The 23,060-nt window shown below is 38.2% G+C and overlaps 2 protein-coding genes across 6 annotated transcripts; both read left to right on the top strand.

Annotated features, from left to right (window-relative positions):
- Positions 1–10,775: 10,775 nt before the first annotated feature.
- Positions 10,776–15,805, top strand: LOC142380851 (uncharacterized). Of its 4 annotated transcripts, none has more exons than XM_075466779.1 (8): positions 10,776–10,936; positions 11,811–11,888; positions 13,040–13,072; positions 13,464–13,583; positions 14,478–14,720; positions 14,816–14,979; positions 15,119–15,231; positions 15,305–15,805. In XM_075466779.1, exons 1-8 carry the CDS (start codon positions 10,870–10,872, stop codon positions 15,429–15,431), a joined length of 945 nt encoding a protein of 314 aa, XP_075322894.1. In that variant the 5' UTR covers positions 10,776–10,869; the 3' UTR covers positions 15,432–15,805. The 4 variants fall into 4 exon arrangements, with proteins under 4 accessions (XP_075322894.1, XP_075322890.1, XP_075322893.1 ...); XM_075466775.1 differs by having other exon boundaries at positions 14,298–14,720; XM_075466778.1 differs by lacking the exon at positions 13,040–13,072 and having other exon boundaries at positions 13,467–13,583; positions 14,298–14,720.
- Positions 15,806–18,430: 2,625 nt separating this feature from the next.
- On the top strand, positions 18,431–21,835 carry LOC142380850 (uncharacterized). 2 transcript variants are annotated; one of them, XM_075466773.1, is made up of 7 exons: positions 18,434–18,514; positions 19,364–19,432; positions 19,639–19,728; positions 20,234–20,533; positions 20,629–20,792; positions 20,938–21,041; positions 21,115–21,835. In XM_075466773.1, exons 1-7 carry the CDS (start codon positions 18,469–18,471, stop codon positions 21,239–21,241), a joined length of 900 nt encoding a protein of 299 aa, XP_075322888.1. In that variant the 5' UTR covers positions 18,434–18,468; the 3' UTR covers positions 21,242–21,835. The 2 variants fall into 2 exon arrangements, with proteins under 2 accessions (XP_075322889.1, XP_075322888.1); XM_075466774.1 differs by lacking the exon at positions 19,364–19,432 and having other exon boundaries at positions 18,431–18,514.
- Positions 21,836–23,060: the final 1,225 nt, after the last annotated feature.

Below are 23,060 nucleotides of genomic sequence, written 5' to 3'. Positions count from 1 at the left end.
AATAATACAAAAACAATTGACTGTTTAAGTCATTCATGCGATCACGTTTTGTGACCGTGTGTATTTTATTTATTTATTTTATTCATTTATTTTATCAGGAGCGACGGCTCTGATTCATTGAGTTAAGCTCAGCAGCTTTAACTTTCAATAAGTAATCTGTATTACTTTATTTTAGGCGTCACAACGCTCCGTTAAACAACGTTTAAACTCGCTCCCCCACTTCATGGGGTTTCAATATAGCACCTTGATGCTTTTTTTATGTCCGGCTGCAAGATTACAGCGGATCAAAACTCCTGTGTTTGAGGAGGCTCTGAGTTGACTAAATTCACCGGGACTCGCGGCTGAATTTGTGATACTCATAAAAATAAAATCAACCGTGTTGGAAACTCGCAACTACGGCCAGGCCTTTAAATTCAGCGTTCTTACGCTGTGCATGCAATCTTTATTCTGGGGGGACACAGCGACAGCTGGGCTCTTCTGCGGTGTGCAATTAATATTGCGCACCCACGGATTTGGAGAGTTATCATGCGTCCACGATTACTCTGATAAAGTGCTTTTAGTCATTCTAAGTTTATAAAGACAGACACAGCCACTGCTTGCATTGCTCACACACAGATAATGAACCAGCCAATATCATGTTTATGCTTTCCTTCACGTAAGTCAGTCTACCGTAAAACGCCTCACACGGGGCACCAAAAATATGTAGCGTTACCGGGTATTCATATACCTATTAAATATAAGGATTTATAAGACGTTCTCACTGTCTTAATATCCTTAAACCTCGAAATTAGGGCACCACCTCGCTGATGTTTAAACTTGCTTTAAGTTACAGTCCAGGGAGGACGACTGTTAAAATCTTACGATCCTGGTATGTTAAATTAATAATCAATTTAATAATCAATTAATAATCAATTAATAATCAGTCTCATATCTCGCTACTTTCGTGAAGTTCTCGTTTGGTTGGACAGACATTACGTAAAGAAAGCATACGACACAATCTGTGATTATAACATATATATAGATATATGAGCTGTTTATTACAATGATATGATCTTAGACATGAACCTTTAAACAAACAGGAGATGCCTTGAATATGGGTGATTATATAAAACACTTAGTGAATATAAAATAAAATATGGGGAATGGGAAAATACTGGATTTATTCAAATAGTTTGGGTTGGCTGACTATTTGAATCTAAATACTGTACTGACATTTCGGATTAATTTATCATTCTGTGAAAGCCTCGAGACATCCATCAAACCCACTTTAAGGTGAAAACGGGTCGGTCTTACTGTGCTGAAGTTCTGTTCAGTCGGTTCGGACCAATGGTAGCGGCCACGCGGGGTCCGAGGGGATTTCTCTTCCGCTCTCTGGGCCTTCCTGGCTGTGGTGGCTGACCCTTTTAGCGTCTCAGTTGCTTCTTTCACCGGGAAACGGGGACGATGGTGTCGAGGGCTTTACTGTGGGATGATCAAATCCATCGTTGTGTCAGAGTTGGTCCGTTGCTGCTTTCTCTGATGAAGTGAACTTAAGTTCACAGAAGATTAATAAAAGGTTGCTTGGAGTTGGCTTTCTTGGTAAGAAAAGGTGATGATGGCGTGAAACAGCGGAGGTTAGGACGTGGATGGCGAGGGACGAACACAAACACGTAAAACGTGCATCTTCAGAGTATTTCAATCTGTTTCTTTGTTCGGATCTTTCTTTCTCGTCTCCGGGGTCTCACTGGGTTCTGGAGGGTCTCCTCCGGTCGTCCGCTGCATCGTTATCCACACGTCCTTCCGCTCTCTCCTGAGATTATGGAAAACTCCCAAACTCCGGCGAGCTCTTCTCTTCTGCTTAAACCATTTCTAAAAGTCTATGAGCAGCTGTTTTCTGCTCAAATTTCCTTCTGAAACTCTGGGTTGGAACCCTTCTGGAACAAGATCCAGAGCACCAGAGGGCAAGCGCAGACGCCTGAAGCGAGCCAGAGCACACGAGCCGCAAGAAGGGGAGAAGGCAAGAGAGACTGTGTTTTCCGCGGTTCCGGGTTTTGACTCTCGGAGGCGGGGCTTACACTACTTTTTCAGCCAATGACATGCTTGAACTGTGTGCATGTCTCTGTAAGGTGATCTGTGCTAGGGGGATTTCTGGATTTAGACAAAGAACTTTGTGTTTCTCCATTACTCCCATCTCATAGAACATTTGTCTCGGTGATTCTGAAAACACCACATCTTGTTAAGATATGCAGATTAAAGATATAACATAGACTTGTAATATAAAGACATCAAAATAACACACATGATAAAGACAATTATGACTTTCAAAATTCAGATGAATATCTATGAAATCGTGACATATGAATATTGAATTACACAATGCTAATTTCTGTGGTAACAATGGGGACACTAAACAAATACCAAATAGATACCGAAGGGACATCGTTAGAAGTCACTAGCTGCATATATGGTCCATTTTACTGAGTCCTTTATATGTTCAACTAATCAACACTGCAGACCACTAGGGGGCAATGTGGTTCCATCAGGCAGGTTGGGCATTTTCCACCAAAATCAGTTCTTTGTCAATATTTAAGCCAGAATCGTACAAATTGTCTCTATATGCGTCTTGTGATCAAGCTGGAAACCTGAAAGAAATTGTACACGGTTATCAAACACATTTAATATAGTTTAAGATTTGACTAAAAGTGAGTCTTCTTAGTTCATGTGTATAGCCATCTGGTCGGATTCCTGGTGAAAAGGGGTGTTAAAGTGTCAACTTTCGAGTTATGGTCTAGATAAGATAGTAAGTCTCCCACTTTTCCAAGAGTGAGTTCGACTCCCCAAAAGCTCTTAAGGGTGTTGTAAATTAGGCAGTTTCTGTCTCTTTTTCCTTTGTGGAAAGAAAATGAAGATCTGGTTTATATCCACATACGTAAACATCCCCCACAGGAATGTTGGTTTTGTCAAAGTTTGAAAAACTCTTAATCCACACGGCACTGTGACTGCTACATGGTGTTCATTTCTTGTCTGTTGTATCAAGTCTAGCAATGTGGGGACATCATTACCAAGGACAACTGGGTAAGGTAGACTGGGGACTAAGGCTACTGACAGGAGGTAGGTCTGACCACCTACAGTAAGATAAATCTCAGCTGTACGGTACTCTTTCTCATCACCATGAACACAACTGATGTTGGATGTGGTCTCATTCCACAGCTCTCTTGGCACTATGTGGGGCCGAACTGCAGACTGGAAACTGCCAGAGTCTAAGAGAGCCTCCTCCCGCTGACCATTAATCAGTGCTGACGTAGTGAGCCCTTCTTCCTGGTGTGAAACTGGATGAGTGGGTCTGGGAACTGAACACAAAAGAGAAGGCTTACTCTGTCTGATTGCGGGGCATGTGTATTGAGTGTGACCTATTGCATTACACTGATAGCAGCGTGTGTCCTGTCTAGTGCTAGAGAAGGATTTCTTGCCAGCTGGTCTACTGGGAGAAAACTGCCTAGCTCTGAAATGAGGTCTGACCTGGGATTGACCACCCTTTTCACCCCCATTGGACTTACTGCGCCCAGTGAAGTAGCTTTCACGTCCGAATGAGATTCTTTTTCCTCCGCTTCTGGCTGATAAGAAAACCTCTGCCAGTCGGGCAGCGTCTTCTGCAGACCTCGGGTCACGTTCTCGGATCCAGACTTCCAGCTCCGGGTTCACCATCCTCAGAAACTGCTCCAGTATCAGCAACTCCGAAACATCTTTCATTGTGGAGGTGTCTGGCTTAATCCATTTGATAAACAAGTCTTTCAATCGAACATACAATTCCTGTGGGGTTTCACTGTGATTAATGTCCAGGGAGCGAAACCTTCTCCTGTAGGTGTCGGCTGTGATTTCATACTTCCTCAGAATTACTTCTTTGACTTTGTCATAATCCTCTGAATCAGAAATGTCCATGAGAACATATGCACTGCGTGCTTTACCTGTGAGCAGAGGGACTAGTTGAATCGCCCATTCTTCTCTCGGCCACCGGCAGACCGACGCCATTCTTTCAAATGTAATCAAATAATGCTCAATATCATCATCTGGAGATAGTGGTATCAGCTTTGGCTCTCTGTGGATGTGTGGCGCCCGTGGTGGTGACCTGCTCCTCTGACGTGTTACCCGTTGCTCCTCCGCGTTGTCACCATCATCTGCGTCGTGGCCCTCAGCTCCATTCTCATATCCATCACGTAAATCATGCACTTGTGCTTGTATCAGCTGAAACTGATGCTGCATATTCCTCCATCTCTGCTCTTCGCGGATCGACTCTTTTTCCCTCTGTTCATCTCTGGAAGCTTGGGAGCGCACCAGAGATTTCACCAGATTTGTCAACTCTTCCATTGTGTCAGGATTACTAGCTCCTGCCCCTTGCTGGTCAGCTGAACCACCTGTTTCACCATCATCTGGCTCCATCTGTTGCTCTGCCTTTTTTGGTCTCGTCATTGTATTTCTCCTTGGTATGCTTTCCAGCTTTACTTCTGACACCACTTGTTAGAATGCCCGAGCGGCCATGGAGGCAATCAGGAGAATTTCAGAGTACGGATCCAGATACGTTTATTTTGTTCAATAATTACCATATACCAACACATACACCAACACCTACATCCACAACTGACATTTACAGACTGACTACTTATATACATTATGGTCCAGCTAATGAGCTGGACTATACCATTTCACCCGGGTAAAATCAGCGACACACACCTACTTAGATCTACAACCATATTTACATAACTCATCACTGGAATATATATACAATCTTAATAACCATCAATACACCCAGAGTAAACATAATAAACACACACATATATTTTACCATAGTTAAATACATATTTATATCATATGAGACCCCCTCTACTTATTTCACCCTTGTCCTCCTCCCTCTCGGATCTAATAAAGTGCGCGTGCCCCCGGGGAATTGTTTTGCCCGAACACCTCAGGAGACAGGACGACGAGCAGAGGTAAGTTTATGCTCATATAAGTATATGCTCAATATAACTCTTATGTGTTGTCTTCATTTATATTTTATATAGTCTTTATTTCCTTCTGCCGCTATCGGCTTGTCAATCAACGTTCGTCTTATTCCACAGGTGAACTACGAGGTGCGTCAGCCCCGTGTCCCTCCCGTGACAGGATTGTTCCTGGAGTGAGTGACGGCGGCGCGTCGTCACACATCCATCGTCTACAATTATTTTATCCAATTTAGGGTTTGGGTTGGAAGCTGTAGCCTTTTCCAGCTGCCAACAATCCATCGCAGGACCAGCACAGACAATCATAAACACTCAATTCTAGCTTCAAATTTGGATCACCAATGAACCAAACATGCATATTTTTGCACTTTGAGCGGAAGCCGGACTACCCAGAGAGAAGCCACACATGCACGGAAGAACATGCAGCAGACTGCTGCTGTTTGGCCTGCAGATGGTGCTGCATTTCCCTTGACAAAGTGGTTCCAGGGCTGTTGTCTGAATTCTGGTGTAAAGAGTATGCACATACAGAGGGGAAAGTTTATCTTATTATATTATGGATTTAGTATCAAATGCATGTTTCAGTCTGTTAAAATGAAGAAAAAGTTGGCATACTGTTGTTGTTGTTTTTACCTTTTTAGGTAAATTCAGGTTGTTGAAATACATCAAGCTGATATGGAACTAAAGGAAGTCCGAGCTCAGTATATTTAACCTATCAGTCAAACTATCAACAGAGCATCAGATAAGGACATGATGTTAATTCTGAGAGGGAAGTGGGGAAGAATGACTGTCTAACAAGGCTTCAGTTCTTTTCATTGGTGTTCAATAGAATCCTGATAAAGTCAAAACTAAATTAGGTCCTGAGCTGTAAAAAGAGATAAATGGTCACACTGTCATCTCATTGCAGGATGGTCCTGGTGTTCTACTGTCTGCAGAGTTTACATGTTCACCTGTTTCCAGGAGTTTCTGGTGTGGTTCAGGTGAATGTTTCTTTGGGTTTTGACCTTCTATGAACTGTCAGATCTGTCAAGATGAAGCCTCACCATCATAATTCTAAACAGACAGATTGAAATAGGAATGTTCACATTGTTTGCTTTAAAAGGACACTGTCAGGCTTTGTATATGGGTCTTCAGTCACAAATTTAAAAAAAAATGTTGATGGAAAATGTTACCATCAGTTGATAAAAGCTGAAGTGCAGCAGCTGATAAGATGCAGGCACATGATGTGAGTTCAAACCGTTGAGGGAAGATTTCTCAACAGCTTAGAATTAGATTCTAGCCAAAGTCAAACTGTCTAAACTTCTGAACAGAAAACGAAAAGCACATAAAAACATATACATCTGTGAGGTTTTCAAAGTTGGAGCAATGCACACTTTTTGAGGAAATCCAAATGTTTATTCTCCATGTGATTAAGAACATTTATCAGTCAGAAAGCCTGAACTGATGAGGGAAAAATTCAGACAAATTTCTGTCTTAGATCTGACAACCCAGGGCTCAGACCAGGATGCAGAGTTGTAGTCTTACACACTTCTCTGCAGCTTCCCACCTGCTGCTACCCACCCAATCAATTAACACAAAAGGAGCAAATCCTCTTGTGCAAAAAGAAATTATTAAAACAAAAACTTTAACTGAACAAAAACATCAAACTATTAAATGTGGTTTGCTGAATATCAGATCTCTCCTTTCGAAGTCTCTGTTAGTGAATGAGTTGATTTGTGATCATCATATTGATATATTTTGTCTTACAGAAACCTGGCTGCAGCAGGAGGATCATGTTAGCATTAATGAAGCAACTCCCTCTGACTGTTTAAATGTTCACGTTCCTCGAACCACAGGCAGAGGAGGAGGAGTGGCAGCTATTTTCAGATCAGGGTTACTCATCAGTCCCAGACCCAAGATTAGTTTGAGCTCTTTTGAATATCTGATTCTCAGTTTTTCCCACGCAAAGTGGAAATCCCAGAAACCTCTTGTGTTTGTTGTTGTGTATCGTCCACCTGGCCCTTATTCTGAGTTTCTGTCTGAATTCTCAGAGTTTTTATCCCAGTTAGTGCTGAGTACAGATAAAGTCATTGTAGTGGGTGACTTTAATATTCATGTAGATGTTGAAAATGACTGCCTGAATATGAACTTTAATTCTATATTAGACTCTATTGGATTTTCTCAGAGTGTTCACGGACCGACTCACTGCCTTAATCACACCCTTGATCTTGTTCTGACTTATGGCATTGAGAGTGAACAGTTAACAGTGTTCCCTCATAACCCTGTCTTATCTGACCATTTTCTGATAACCTTTGAGTTTACATTACTTGACTATACAGTTTCTGAGAAGAAATTTACATATAGAAGGTGTCTATCAGAGGATGCTGTAACCAGATTTAAAGAATTAATTCCATCATCCTTTTCTTCACTGCCATGTGCAGATATGACAGAGGACGACTACATAAACTTTACTCCAGCAGCATTTGACTCTCTTGTTGACAGCACTATAGTTTCAATGCGTACAGCACTGGACAATGTTGCCCCTCTGAAAAGGAAGGTAATCAGTCAGAAGAGGTTGGCTCCTTGGTATAATTCACAGCTGCGTGCTTTAAAGCAGACTGCAAGAAAGCTGGAGAGACAGTGGCGTTCCTCTAATTTAGAAGAGTCTCAGTTAGTCTGGAAAGATAGTTTAACAATTTATAAGAAAGCCCTTCGTAAAGCTAGAACTGCTTATTATTCATCATTGATAGAAGAGAATAAGAATAATCCCAGGTTTCTTTTCAGCACTGTAGCCAGTCTGACTAAGAGTCCGAGCTCTGCTGAGCCAGTTATTCCTTTAACTCTCAGCAGTGATGATTTCATGAGCTTCTTTATTAATAAAATTGTTTCTATCAGAGAGAAGATTGATGGAGTCCTTCCCACTATTATCAGTGATGTATCATCAAGTACAGCAGCTTTAGAAGTATCTTTAGAACCTGATTTGTATTTAGACGGCTTCTGCCCAGTTGATCTCTCTGAACTAACAACAGCAATAGTCTCTTCTAAACCATCAACTTGTGTTTTAGACCCAATCCCAACCAGACTGTTCAAGGAGGTTTTCCCATTAATTGACACTTCCATATTGGATTTGATCAATCTGTCTTTGTTGACAGGATATGTACCTCAGACTTTTAAGGCTGCTGTAATTAAACCTTTACTTAAAAAACCTACTCTTGATTCAGAAGTGTTGGCTCATTATAGACCTATATCCAATCTCCCTTTTATGTCTAAAGTTCTTGAAAAAATAGTTGCAGCTCAGCTTTGTGATCATTTACACAGAAATAATTTGTTTGAAGAGTTTCAGTCAGGATTCAGAGTGCATCATAGCACAGAAACAGCACTGCTGAAAGTTACCAATGATCTCCTCTTAGCCTCTGATAGCGGACTTGTGTCTGTGCTTGTCCTGTTGGATCTCAGTGCTGCATTTGATACGGTCGATCACAGTATCTTATTACACAGACTTGAACATGTTATTGGGATTAAAGGAACTGCATTAGGCTGGTTTAAATCATATTTATCTGATAGATTTCAGTTTGTTCTTGTAAACGAAGAATCTTCCTCACACACCAGAGTAAGTCATGGAGTTCCCCAGGGTTCTGTGCTTGGACCGATTCTTTTTACTTTATACATGCTTCCATTAGGTAACATTATTAGACAGCATGGCATAAATTTCCATTGCTATGCTGATGATACTCAGCTGTACTTATCTATAAAACCAGATGAAACCAATAGGTTGGTCAGACTACAAGCATGTCTTAAAGACATAAAGACCTGGATGACTCAGAACTGTCTGCTGCTAAATTCAGACAAAACTGAAGTCGTTATCTTTGGACCTGAGCGTTTCAGGGAGAAATTGTCTAGCTATATAGTTACTCTAGATGGTATTTCCTTGGCTTCTAGTTCTACAGTGAGGAACCTTGGAGTTATTTTTGACCAGAACTTATCATTTGACTCGCATATAAAACAGGTTTCTAGGACTGCCTTCTTTCACCTTCGTAATATTGTTAAAATCAGGAACATCTTGTCTCAGAGTGATGCAGAAAAACTAATTCATGCATTTGTTACTTCAAGATTGGACTACTGTAATTCTTTATTATTGGGCTGTCCCACATATTCTCTGAAAAGCCTTCAGTTGATCCAAAATGCTGCAGCCAGAGTTTTGACGAGAACTAACAGCAGAGATCATATTTCTCCAGTTTTAGCTTCTCTTCATTGGCTCCCTGTTAAATTCAGAATAGAATTTAAGATTCTTCTCCTCACATATAAAGCTCTTAATGACCGAGCTCCATCATATCTTAAAGATCTCATTGTAAGATATTTTCCTAACAGAGCACTTCGTTCCCAAACTGCAGGTTTACTTGAGGTTCCCAGAGTTTCTAAAAGTAGAATGGGAGGCAGAGCCTTCAGTTATCAGGCCCCTCAATTGTGGAATAAGCTGCCAGTAAATGTCCGGGAAGCAGACACCCTTTCCACTTTTAAGACCAGGCTTAAAACTTTCCTTTTTGATAAAGCTTATAGTTAGGGATGGCTCAGGTGATCCTGAAACATCCCATAGTTAAGCTGCTATAGGCCTAGACTGCTGGGGGGCCTCATCTGACACACCTTTCCTCACTTTACTCTCTTTATGTATATGTGATATTATTGTGGTCATTAACTCGTGTTTCCCTGTTCCAACAGATATCCTTTGAATGGTGTTACAGTGCCGCCGTCGCGGTGGCCCCCTGCCCCCCTCCCCCCCCCTTTTTCTGTCTTCTCAAACCCCAGCTGGTCGAGGCGGATGGCCACCCTTCCTGAGTCTGGTTCTGCCAGAGGTTTCTTCCTGTTAAAAGGGAGTCGTTTCTCTCCACAGTCGCCTCAGGCACACCGCTCAGGCCGGGAGATTGGACCGAAAAAACAAAAAGTTTTCAGTGCAATCTGTTGGTTTTCTTAGCTAGGAAATTGTTTTTGAATTGGCTCTATATGAACGAATTGGATTATTTTATGAATTATGATTATTATTAATTAATTGAATTCCAATTGGCTTGAATTGGACTTACTATCTAAGTGCCTTGAGATGACATTTGTTGTATTTGGCGCTATATAAATAAAAATGAATTGAATTGAATTGAATCTTACTGCAGATTACATGGAAAAGCATGCCATGAGATCTAAACCTGGCCATGTCCCTAACCCTAACCTTGTGCTTTTCACTCGTAACCATTAGTGGGTGGAAGAAAACAAAAAGAAAGGAACTTGGAGAACATCGTACCGATTGGGATGAGAACTGGCAACCTGGTACATGAAGGTCAGAAGGTTTAACACCATCCACCAGCCCTCATTACACCGCCAGTATTAACGTTGCCACATCAGCCACATCAGCAGTGCTGCAGGAGCTGTTACAAAGATGAGAACTGATGGGGAAAAAAATGTTGCTGTTGAACATTTTAAATGGTAAAGTATTTTCTGAGGAGCAATGTATGCATTTTACAGTCTGTCATGAGATCGTGTCGCAGCACAGAACCTGGATGAAATGCAATTACTGTCAGGAATTTACCAACTTTATTTAAAATATAATATACTCTAAATGATTTTCCAACAAATATCAAAATACCTAATGCATATGTGACAGTTAAAAAGAAATGAGCTACCTGTATGTGAAATTTTAGAATAAGTGATAATCAGTATTTTGATTTTCAGTTGAATTTTTTACCCAGTGGCAGCTCATATACAGTATGTCATGCAAATGAGTCTCTGCCAAAAGCAGAAGTTTTTATTTTTCAAGTCTAATAGAAGGATGTGTCTCAGAGGAAAGAACCACTTCTCTGAAATGGTGCTCTGTTGCTCTATTACTGTGGTACTATTGTCTACAAGAGTGATAAAACTAATCAGTTAGTCTATTGCAATGGCGGAGGAGGGAGAGGTTCATTATGCTTCTGTTGTATTTAAAACTAAACAAGCCAAACCAAAAGGTAAGATGTGTTTTTAACAGTTCATGTAGGAAACCCTACAATTGATATGAATCAGTCTGCTGCTTTTTTCTCATGTTCTCCTTGATAATAGTATAAGAAGAAGGAATAACTTAGAGCTTACTAATAGAGTATTTTTGCTTCGATCGTGTTGATTGTAGTGAATGGATCGGTATAAAGGGGGAAATATCTACAAAAGCGAAAATTGCGGATAGAAGTTTAAGCTGTGAAGAACAATTGTGTCCTTAAAATTTGGGAAAGTGAAAGTTAAAGTTGTCTGCCTTTACTGTCAGGGAGAGTATGTCAAGTCTTAACTATCACTTGCTCGCAAAGCACACGGCTGATAAGGAGATCCCCACTTTCACCAAAGGCAGACCAGGCTGAGTAGTTTGCAGTGGAAACATCCGGGAAACTTTACAAACTTTGAACAGCGATAGCTGAATGGGTGGCTACAGCTTGCAGGCTGATTAAAGTAAAAATGTTCTGAACAGTATTTGTCAGGGCAATTTGTTTTGGATTGTTGCAAGAATAATTTTGAAATGCATTTGCATAAAGCAAACGTATTTATCTGGCTCTGTTTTGATGAGAGTATAAAAAACATATCCTTTTAAGATGCCTGTGTTCCACCTCGCACCCAATGACAGCGGGGCTAGGCTCCAGCCCCCCTGCGACCCTGAATTATATTAAGTGGGCATAAAAAATGGTTGGATGGATGGATAGATAGATATGTAAGCATATGTATAGATGAATACCAACTATGTAGATTTAAAGAAGAACTTAAAGACTTAAAGAAACAGACTTTTGTCAATATCTTAATGTCAAGCAAAAATACATTTCACTGTGAAATAATTTTCTCATTTTTCTCGAATTCTTACAGGTAGGACGGAGGAGGAGACTGTGTATGATGAAGTCAAAGTGCGCAATGAAACAACTGAAAAAAACCTTGACTCAAATGGTAAGTCGTACAGACGGACAAAAAAACCATTAAACAGAAAAATCATAAGTGAAAACATTTCCGTCTTAAACAGCTATCTGTGCTGCGATCATGAAAGGAAACTAGTTTATTGAATTTGACATTTCCCAGGTTTTATATGTATATATATTTATATCTATAAATATACACAGAACGAGAGGGAGAGAAAGAGAAAGAGAGACACGGATATAGATAAATATAGACTTTATTGATCCAGCAGAAGAGGAATTTACACATTACAGCTGCAGTATGGTTATCAAAAAGAAGTTTGAATATCTAAAGATAAGATATGAAGTCTAAAAAGAGGGTTGGGTTTATAGTATACAGCAGCTATTCATTAGTTACATCTTCACTAAAGTTCAACTCCACACGGTTTCTTACAATATCTACAATATCCTGATGTAAAATCTAAAATGATGACTTGATTCAGGCAGGTCATTGCACATGTGACTGCACATTACAGAATGTTAATGAAACAGGAGGTTACACAGAGGAAATACATTTAGGTATGAAGAAAAACATTTATATAAAATGTGGGTTATAGAAGGATTAACGAATAATGAGATGATGGGCAGGAATAGGTTTTAAAAAACCATGTTGTGTATACATGAATGTTCATACTTCCGTGAAATTCTGGCTTTTGAAAAGAAGTGTGAGACGACTGATGTACTTAAAAAAAGATGCAGGAAACGGTTTAAGCTTTGTGCTACGCTGGTGTAAAAACTTCTGCTGTCATGTTCCCTTTTGGGTTGTGGGTGCAGCAGCTGAACTTAATTATAACTGTTGTAAATTATGAAGTTTAGCTTTGCTCACAATGATCAAATTTGCAAATATTACAGATGAAGCAGTGGAACTTTATTTAAATGTGAATTGTTACTCATGTACTGGCTCATTTGGAACTAATGTGTCAGATGAATTGCATGCTGAGTGATTGTGAAGGGGCTGATTCAACATTCAAGGCCTCATGGGATGAAGGCATGTAAAACGGTCTCTAAAAGTCAAGAAAACTGATATTTAAGAAGCATTTTTCAGTCAAATAAATCAAAACACTCATGTAGAATTTGTTCAGAGCCTTTACATTCTGGAACAGATGTTGTGTAAAAGGTTCACTTTGCTTATTTTTAATGCCGCAGGAAACCTGGTCATGATTGTGGATAATGTTGGAGGTATGCATGCATGCAATTTATTATGTAGAACACACTGACACAAAGCATTTTTAAGGTGCAAGTTTCCTTTTTTTCTTCTTTACAATGTAGCAAATGAACATTCAGTACGAATGGTTGTGGGTTGAGGTTGTGTGTATGTGTTTTGAAATGCACTGAAAAGTTTGACTTAAGATGATGTGAGACTTGAGAAGCCCTGGGAAAAATGATTTGCTTCTGCTTTTGTTTCTTCTTCTTTTTTGAATTGTTTTCAATTGATAATATGTTCAAAATACACTCTTGTGAATACCGACATTAAGGGAAGATGCTGGGGAAAAAGGGTAACTGTGGGTTCCTCCAACATTTCATGAGCTCAGACTTCTAAAGTCACATATGTGCATGTGTTTAACCTCAGCAGGACTCTTGGCAAACAAGGAAACTGAAAAAAGGAGTCATCTCTATCAGTGGTCGGCTTGCTGCTTTGGGACTGTTTGTGTCATTTTGCTGTTGGGCATCATAGGTGTCTGTGTCTACCGTGAGTATGAAAAATAAGCATCAATTCATAATAAATCCAGAAGAAATATCCGTATTAATTTCCTCTGTGACATCATTCACCGTAATGGCACTTTGACTCACCTTCTATACGTTTCTTCTTGGAAGTTTCTAAGTTTGTCAAGAGCAAACTTAGAAAGTGGACCCAAAAACTGATGAAGCAATATGTGCAGAGAGCAAATAATTCAGGTTCTCAGTTGTATTTTTTTGACATGTTCAGTACAGTATACCAGTTCAATGTATATTTTACAATTAATTAGGCCAACTGTGATGCAAAATGCATGCAGTAAATCTTTGGCTTGAAATAAAATCCTCAACAATTTTACTATTAATTCCTGTTTTAGTGATTTTAACTTAAATCTAGAGTGCACAGCTGTTATTTTGAATTTAAAACATCCAAATTTTCTGAATGAAACAACATATTCGGGCCTGAGGGCCACACATAGACAGTGGATGTTAGAACATCTTGAAAAATAAACTAACTAATGGTGCATTTGAGGCATTTTTGAGGGATTTCAGTTGATTTTGTTTTGCTGTCAGCTCCCAGAATGCTGGAAAGAACGAGGTAGAACAGATAGAAATAAGCTTTATTGTGGTAATCTACCAAACCCATAATAGAAAAAACCCACATTGTATTACCACCATCCATTAAGGAAATTTAAGCAAATCACCATTAAGCAAAATTTTCTTTTTGCAGTTACATTCATTCATGAGAGTGAGAGCCAGTTAAAATCCAACCAAACTGCTCTGCTGGCTGAAAATTCCAACCTGACCAAACTCAACAACAAACTAACATCGGACAACGAAAACTTGACAAGGAACCATAACGATCTGACAGTCCGGATGAACAACCTGACACAAGCCTATGATGTCTTAGAAAACAAGATCACGAACCTGACTGCAGAAAACAAGAACCTTTCAAAGCAAAACCAGGAGCTGAACACACAAAACCAGGAGCTGAACACACAAAACCAGGAGCTGAACACACAAAACCAGGAGCTGGAGGCTGACAGGAAAAACCTGACAGAACAAGTAGAAAACATGGAGGCTATGCAGGTTGAGTTCAACATCAGTCGAGCTCAGTGGAGCATTGATGCCTACTGTCCAAAAAAAGATAACGGTATGTCAAGATCCCAATATATTTATGTCCAAATATAGATAATAGTAATATCATTATGCAATGAAATGTTTATTTGTCGATCCTTGTTGTTTCAGCAAGAACATGTAACCAATGTGAGAAAGGCTGGATACACCCTCAGTCGAGCTGCTATGCAGTAAATGACCATGTGCCTGATAAAAGGAGAAGCTGGGAAGGAGCTCGAGAAGACTGCAGAGGAAAGGGTTCAGATCTGGTTGTTGTGGGTGATGACAATGAAAAGGTAATAAAATAAGTGAAGTGACAGGCCATATGAAATGAAAAACATATTTTCATGATCTGAACACACACTGACTAATTTGATCACGGTGTCTACATTCAATCCAAATGATCTCTGATAACTTCCTCCCTGTTTTCCTCAGAAAACTGTCAGTGATTACAGTTGGGACAGTTCTGGGTGGAATGGATTCTGGATCGGCCTGAAAGCAGAAAATGGGAAATGGAAGTGGGTCGATGGAAGTGATTTGGCTGACAAGTAAGAGACACAACATTCTTATCACTTTGAATAATAAAAACTATCAGCCTTGATCTAACAAAGTTTTCTTCAGCTCCTGGATTACACAAGAGCCCCAGGATGGTCAATGTGTAATACTTGTCAAAGACAAAGAATGGAAATCGGTGAGCTGTGATGGAAAGCAGCAATGGATCTGTGAGAAGGCAGCTTTATCTGTTTAAATCCTGCTGTTACACTGAAGTAAAAAAACTTGCATTTCACTTTTTCTAAAACAAATGTTCAGAGTTTTATTTATCTTCTACATCATCAAAAGAAAGTGCTGATTTAAGCAGTTATATGAGGATGTATCTGTGAAAAAGACATTGAAATGTTTTCTCCAAATGTAATTAGATATGAAAACTATACTCAACTATTATATTATTATTTGTTTTTGTTTGTCCTGCAGTTCTTATATTTGTTAATGCTTTTTGACCAGCAGAGGGCGCTGTATGAGTTTTGATAAAATGCTACAATGACTGTCGAAATAAATATTTGATGTAAGAAAATATTTTCCTGTTACGCTGCAACTGATATTAAACATCTGCTTTGTAGAAAATGCACGTTTCTGTCTGTTGTAAGTAACCAAAACATTGTCACAGTGTTGATTTATTTATTTTTTCTTTATAAAGTCAGTAATGCTCGTTAATTAGTACCAGCAGCTCCAAAAAAGAAACCAGTGAGTAAGTGTGTGTTTAACAAAAAGCAATAATATCTATTAAAAGGAGCTTCAGTATCTTAGTTAGCCTATCTTTATTTTTTTTATTTCTTTACTGAGCAGATGAGATCAGAGGACATATTCATTGTACTCCAGGAGACTTCTGATTTTAAATGTGAGTTGGATCTTTCTGTGCAGACTTCATATCAGAGTGTTTGAGCTCTGACTCCACACACATCTGTCAAGTTTGAAACTGATAAACTCCACACTTAGTGTTAAAAAAGATCCTCGTGTTCTGTCAGTTTCAGGTCAAATAGTGCCTGATAGATTATAAATGCGGGATGCATTTTGAAGCATAACACTGACAACACTTTAGGTAAAATCTTAATTTACCATAGTCTGTTGTGTGAGAATTATTTGGTTCAGCTCAATAAATTTGGAATCATTCTGCAAATAAGGGCTGATTTACTGCAGATACTCAAATTTTTAAAAAACCTGGAAAATAGTTTGAGAGAGTGCAGGATTGTTGTGGTGTTGGAGCACCTCAAGAGGAAAATGTAACAGGGGAACTGAGGGAATGTTTAAAGCCATTTTACAAGAGAGAGTTTAAGTCAGTTTCTCTGTATGGTGCAAAACTGCACAGTAAGACTCAGACTAACCCACAGCTGTATGACCCTCATTCTGCTGCTCATGTAGACAAGCACATACAGTTCACATGTCAGAACGCATACAATAATTACATTATATACAATCATAATTATTGTATATATGTTATGAAATGTTGCATTACATATAAACATTTATTATTCCTAGTAACAGTAGACCCTGTTTCGTTGCTTTTCCTTCAACAGCCCAAAAAGCTGTACAGAAAATGATTACAGAAATGATTATATTCACCATTATTGTTCCTATGCTGTATGTAGTCACAGAAGCTTTAGTTTACTCCCATAGTATAAATCCATGCAGGTCATGAAGGTTAAAGAAGTTTCTCTGCTTGTACGTTAATCCTGTGACACATCTGTCCATCTGTTTATACTTCCATCCATTGATAAATTCCATGCATATTCAAAATTTCTTTTTCAGTCTCAATAGAAAGATGTTTTATTATTTGATTATGACAATCGAGCTGAAAGATTCCTCCTGTGAACAGTGACCATGAACAGAGTTGGTTGTTCATGTTTTCACGTAATACAAACAGGGCTTTTAGTTTAAGAGCAAGAAGAAAAAAGTAATTCTTATCATTGCTTTTTAAAACTGTTCTGTGAACATAAACACCCACAGAGATCGAGACAGGAACAAGTCTATCTATCAGGGAGGTCAATTTTGGGTTTTACAAAGAGGAACAAGGCAAGCCTATTGAAACAACTGGAGGTAAATTGTTGCTGTATTGAAACTTAAAATAACTTTTTTCTTTAGTTCTTTATTAGCAGATTCTCTATAATTTTATCAATCATCAACTCTTAACTATTCTACTCCTTTTTTCTTTTTAGAACTATATTCTATAACTATAAATATTTAAACTATATTTAAAAATGTCTCTGTTGTACATTTTGAGGAGCAATGTATGCATTTTACAGTCTGTCATGAGATCGTGTCGCAGCACAGAACCTGGATGAAATGCAATTACTGTCAGGAATTTATCAACTTTATTTAAAATATAATATACTCTAAATGATTTTCCCAAAAATATCAAAACAACTAATGCATATGTGACAGTTGAAAAGAAATGAGCTACCTGTATGTGACATTTTAGAATAAGTGATAATCAGTATTTTGATTTTCAGTTGAATTTTTTACCCAGTGGCAGCTCAGCACCCTCCATCTCTGTGTATGTTTTACTGCTGCTTCCTCTGGTAGTTCTGAAAAGGCCGAATGCAAAGTTCAGTGTTGTTAACCACCATCTGACAAAATGAGAAGCTGATGAAACAAAAGCAGAAGTGTAGATTAGAAGTGGTGCCGAGAAGCATTACATGATGGAACTTGTCATTCTAAAGAATAAGACAACTTCCTAATTATCAGTCTTATCAACATGTATTTTTTAAAGTTAATCCCTCGAGATAGTTCTATTTTTCAGTTCAAGTTTGATTAAAAAAAAACTTCCTTGGTGTTATTGAGGGCCTCTAAGTTCCTTTGTACTGTTTGAACATGTAGTGGTCACTCAGGTTTCAATGTGTTTACCTGTGTTTACCTGTCCATATCTCATCATGTGATCCAACCTTGTAATAATTTGTCTGTGTTGTTTACTTTCTTATTAATGCTGAGCACAAAAAAAAATCACTTTTTTTATATGAATTAGTATGGGAGCAGAGGATATTATAAATACTGTAGATTTCTTTTTGATGTCCAATTGGTCCTCAGACCCAACATAGAACAATTTCATTATGACAAAAGTCTGACAAAAGCTGCGGGGTCAGCAGGAGATGCTGCTGCGGACGAAAAAGATTGTCTTTAGTATTACTTTCACAGTTTCCAAGCAGAACTAAAGACCACATCCTTTTGTTCATGTTCATTTGCACATGTCTCTTCAGACTTCACACAGTGTGGACGGTTATTCTCTTTCCAAAATGAACAGAAAAGCACAGAGAAACCCAAATATTTCTTTACCTGAAGGTAAGACACTTTATAACATGTTGAAACTTAAGGAGTTTCCTGTCTTTTTGTGCAGAATCCAATTTTTTAAAATCTATTATTGCATCTGTTTTAGAAGATGTTACATTACATGGGTTTACAGGACTGCTAGTTCTTTCAGACTGTTGAACTCTAATATGTTATCGATGTTCAGCATGAGAGTTTCCTTGGGTGAATCTTCAGATTGAAATGGAAATGGATGGTCAAGTGACCTCTGTCATGTTAATTTGTTCACATAACATGCAGTGCGACATATGAATACTGCAGTTCTCATGGTTAAATGGCCATCTTGGTCTAAATGGGTCCCTTGATTAATAGTTCTGTTCGTGACCATTTCAGTTAGGTGGACTTACATTCAGAAGACACAACAGGTTACGGTCCAAACAATGAAAGTTTATCTGTCAGCCAGGGGGGAAGCAAGAGAAAGTAAAAAACAGACGATGTAGAACAAAAAGGCAAAAAACAGGTACAGACCAAAAAAAAAAATCAGGGAAATAATATGTGTCACAAGTGGCAAAGAACAGAAAAAGACAAGGATCAAACACATAACTTTAACTGTAAGAAACATAATGTGTAAAACATGATCTGGGGAAGAACAAAAAATATAGGGCAGCGCAGAGAAGAGCGACTCTTAGATTAAAGCAGAAGCAAACTAAGACAGATACAAAGAGGCAGAATATTCAAAAACACACAAGAAAGATGGCAAATACCCCAAATCAAGTTGAAAACTGAATTCCTTTAGGATGTAACAACATAGGTGGAGACACTGGGCTCTTTGAAGACAAAAATCAACTTAGAAATTCTTTTGCATGTGATGTGCGTTTCTTTCAGAGCAAATCGAAGAGGCTGACTATGTCAATGCAGCAGAAAGCACTGTGGACAAACTGGGAACCAGCTCAGGTGTATTTGTGTTTTAATTCAATATTATTAAAAACAACAGCTTTTGATGAATAATAATGTTAAAAGTAATATCTCAGAAAGATGAAAAACATACATATGTATAACAAAGTGGTTCCTTTTTTCACATTAAAACTGTACTTAAATAGTTAGTGACTGTTTTAAGTGTTGCTGAGATACTTCCACTGAATTTTTTTTCTTTCTGACAGATCGCAAGTTTCCCTCCTCCTCTCAGTCTTTTCTGCCTCTAGCAGCATGTTGGCTGATTCTGCTGGTAATCATCACCCTTCGTATCTACTGTGAGTTCCTTCATGTGAATGTTAGATAAAAATGATTTAGCTTCCTTTTAAAAAGTTTGTTGTAATTTATTTAAAGGTTAGGTTTATATTTCTCAAACCTGCATGAAAGCAGTTTGCCAGATGCCAGTATGCATAATGTTATATATTATTTTGATATGGTGTAATTCCTCCTGTCTATAAAGATCAGGGGCAATGAATTGTTGCAGTCACAGTGAGTTATTATGAGTCATTTTATTTATAAGAATACTTCTCTAAAGTAGAGGAGCCTGATAATTATTTTCAGACATAAAAATGATCCTATGACATTTAAATATTTAACATGTAACAAACAGTATATCATACACTGTATCCCGCCTCTTACACTGAAAGTGAATTTAAAAAATATCTTCACGGTCAGTTTAAACAAGACAAATTTTGGGTTTTCTTAGAAATAAATGTAACATAAACAAACTTGCACTTCATCAAAGTCAAAATTCCAAAACAAATATTCTTTCTCTTGTTGTAGTTACATCAATAACTTCTGAAAACAACACCAAGTTAACTTTGGAAAACCAACAACTGACAGTCCAGATGAACAACCTGACACAAGCCTCTGATGTCTCAGAAAACAAGATCACGAACCTGACTGCAGAAAACAAGAACCTTTCCAAGCAAAACCAGGAGCTGAACACACAAAACCAGGAGCTGGAGGCTGACAGGAAAAACCTGACAGAACAAGTACAAACCATGGAGGCTAAGCAGGTTGAGTTCAACGTCAGTCGAGCTCAGTGGAGCATTGATGCCTACTGTCCAAAAAAAAAAAACGGTATGTTAAGATCCCAATATATTTATATCCAAATACAGATAATAGTAATATCATTATGCAATGAAATGTTCATTTGTTGATTTTTGTTGTTTCAGCAAGAACATGTAAGCAATGTGAGAAAGGCTGGTTACTCATAACAAGCAGCTGCTATGCAGTAAATGACCATAAGCCTAATAAAAGGAGAAGCTGGGAAGGAGCTCGAGAAGACTGCAGAGGAAAGGGTTCAGATCTGGTTGTTGTGGGTGATAATCCTGAAAAGGTAATAAAATAACTGAACTCACAGGCAATATGAAATCAAAATATATATTTTGATTATCTGAACACGCACTGACTAATTTCATCACAGTGTCTACATTTGAGCAACATTTAAATATCTCAGATAACTTCCTCCCTGTTTTCCTCAGACATCTGTTAACAGAATGATTTGGAAGACCCCTGGATTCTGGATCGGCCTGAAAGCAGAAAATGGGAAATGGAAGTGGGTCGATGGAAGTGTTTTGGCTGACAAGTAAGAGACACAACATTCTTATCACTTTGAATAATAAAAACGATCAGCCTTGATCTAACAAAGTTTTCTTCAGCTCCTGGATAACACAAGAGCCCCAGGATGGTCGATGTGTAATACTTGTCAAAGACAAAGGATGGAAATCAGTGAGCTGTGATGGAAAGCAGCAATGGATCTGTGAGAAGGCAGCTTTATCTGTTTAAATCCTGCTGTTACACTGAAGTAAAAAAAAACTTGCATTTCACTTTTTCTAAAACAAATGTTCATAGTTTTATTTATCTTCTACATCATCAAAAGAAAGTGCTGATTTAAGCAGTTATATGAGGATGGTTCTGTGAAAAAGACACTCAGATGTTACATTTCTCCAAATGTAATTAGATATTAAATCCTGTTTGTACTGACTTGACTATCGACATCAGCATTCACAGAAATGCAGTAATAAGATTACAGATATACTCAACTATTATATTATTATTTGTTTTTGTTTGTCCTGCAGCTCTTTTTTTTGTTGCTGCTTTTTGACCAGCAGGGGGCGCTGTATGAGTTTTGATTAAACGCAACAATGACTGTCGAAATGACGCTACAAATGATGGTCGATGTGTAATACTTGTCAAAAACAAAGGATGGAAATCAGTGAGCTGTGATGAAAAGCAGCAGTGGATCTGTGAGAAGGCAGCTTTCTCTGTTTAAATCCTTCAGTTAAAGTTAATGTAAATGTAAATTAAATGACATGCCAGTATATTATATCTTAAGTAATAGTTTAAGTTTTTTTGTTTTTCTGAAATAAGTGTTCATAGTTTTATCTTATCATCAAATGGAAAAAATAATGCTGATTTCGGTTGTCTGTTTGTGTTTCCCACAAATATGATTACATATCAAATCCTGTTTGTACTGACTTGACTATCGACATCAACATTCAGAGAACTACAGTAGTAATATCCCAGATATACTCAACTATCAGGAATATGTTTATTATCTTTTTGTTGATCCTGCAGCGCTTGTAATTGTTGCTGTTTTTTGACCAGCAGAGGGCGCTGTATAACTATAGATAAAATGTTACAGTGGCTGTAGAATTAAATTTGATGTTAAAAAGTATTTTTGTGTTACGCTGCAACAAGAATTAAATATCTGCTTTGTATAAAATGTGTGTTTCTCTGTAATGGTTGTTAGTGACATTATTGAGTGTTGTTTAGTGTTGTTTTTCTCAAATGAAGTTTGTAATATCATTTTTATTTGGGCTGCTGCATCAATATGAAGTCGACAGACATCTGGCAACATTGTGTCTTCTACTTCTGAACACAAATATAGAGGAAAAACTTTCGCACCAACAGAGCTCCAGCACAGATCAGAGAAGATCAGTGGTTGAGCTGTCGCCTTACAGCAGGAAAGTCTTGGTTTTGGATGTGACTTGGATCTTTCTGTGCAGACTTCATGGCCGTTTGTTTGAGCTCTGACTCAGCACACATTTAGCACACTTAGTGTTAAAAAAGATCCAAATGTTTAATCACCCTCAGATCAAATACTGATTGGTAGATTAAAACTTCCAAAGCTGGTGGAGTTGCATGTTCATAATGCACCGTGCATTTTAAAACACGACACTGACAACACTTTGAGAGCAAGTAGAAACTTTCTTTACCATCACCTTTTGTGTGAGGATTTTCTCCAGTTTTGAGTCATTCTGCAAATAAGAGCTGATTCACTGCAGATATTTCATTTGTTGTGTTGGATCATCACAGATCCTGGAAAACAGTTTGAGAGAGCGCAGCATTGCTGTGTTTGTTAGAGCACATCAATAGGAAAAGGTAACAGGAGAGCTGAGGGAAGTGTTTGAATGATTTTAAAACATTTTTTATTGTCATCTTTACTTAAGATAAATACATGAGTAGCACAGGAGAGGTTTTTAATTAATTTCTAACATGAGTGTAATGTAAAAAAAAAAAAAAGGTGAGAAATATAAGGATAAAGACACAAGGAAACTTACTTTGCAAAATACATTTTTTTAAACAAGATTAACGAACAGAA

Source organism: Odontesthes bonariensis, chromosome 5 (assembly GCF_027942865.1).
Source record: "Odontesthes bonariensis isolate fOdoBon6 chromosome 5, fOdoBon6.hap1, whole genome shotgun sequence".
NCBI lineage: Eukaryota > Metazoa > Chordata > Actinopteri > Atheriniformes > Atherinopsidae > Odontesthes > Odontesthes bonariensis.
Note: the sequence above shows the minus strand (reverse complement) of the source record. Positions and strands in the feature narration are given on the sequence as shown.

Bases quoted from the DNA above. Each gene is read 5' to 3' on its own strand.
- LOC142380851 (XM_075466775.1), top strand. From the start codon at position 10,870: ATGGCGGAGGAGGGAGAGGTTCATTATGCTTCTGTTGTATTTAAAACT. The intron at 10,937-11,810 runs GTAAGATGTGTT...GAATTCTTACAG, and splicing joins TAAACAAGCCAAACCAAAAG to GTAGGACGGAGGAGGAGACT. The intron at 14,980-15,118 runs GTAATAAAATAA...TGTTTTCCTCAG, and splicing joins TGGGTGATGACAATGAAAAG to AAAACTGTCAGTGATTACAG.
- LOC142380850 (XM_075466773.1), top strand. From the start codon at position 18,469: ATGAACAGAAAAGCACAGAGAAACCCAAATATTTCTTTACCTGAAG. The intron at 18,515-19,363 runs GTAAGACACTTT...CGTTTCTTTCAG, and splicing joins AAATATTTCTTTACCTGAAG to AGCAAATCGAAGAGGCTGAC. The intron at 20,793-20,937 runs GTAATAAAATAA...TGTTTTCCTCAG, and splicing joins TGGGTGATAATCCTGAAAAG to ACATCTGTTAACAGAATGAT.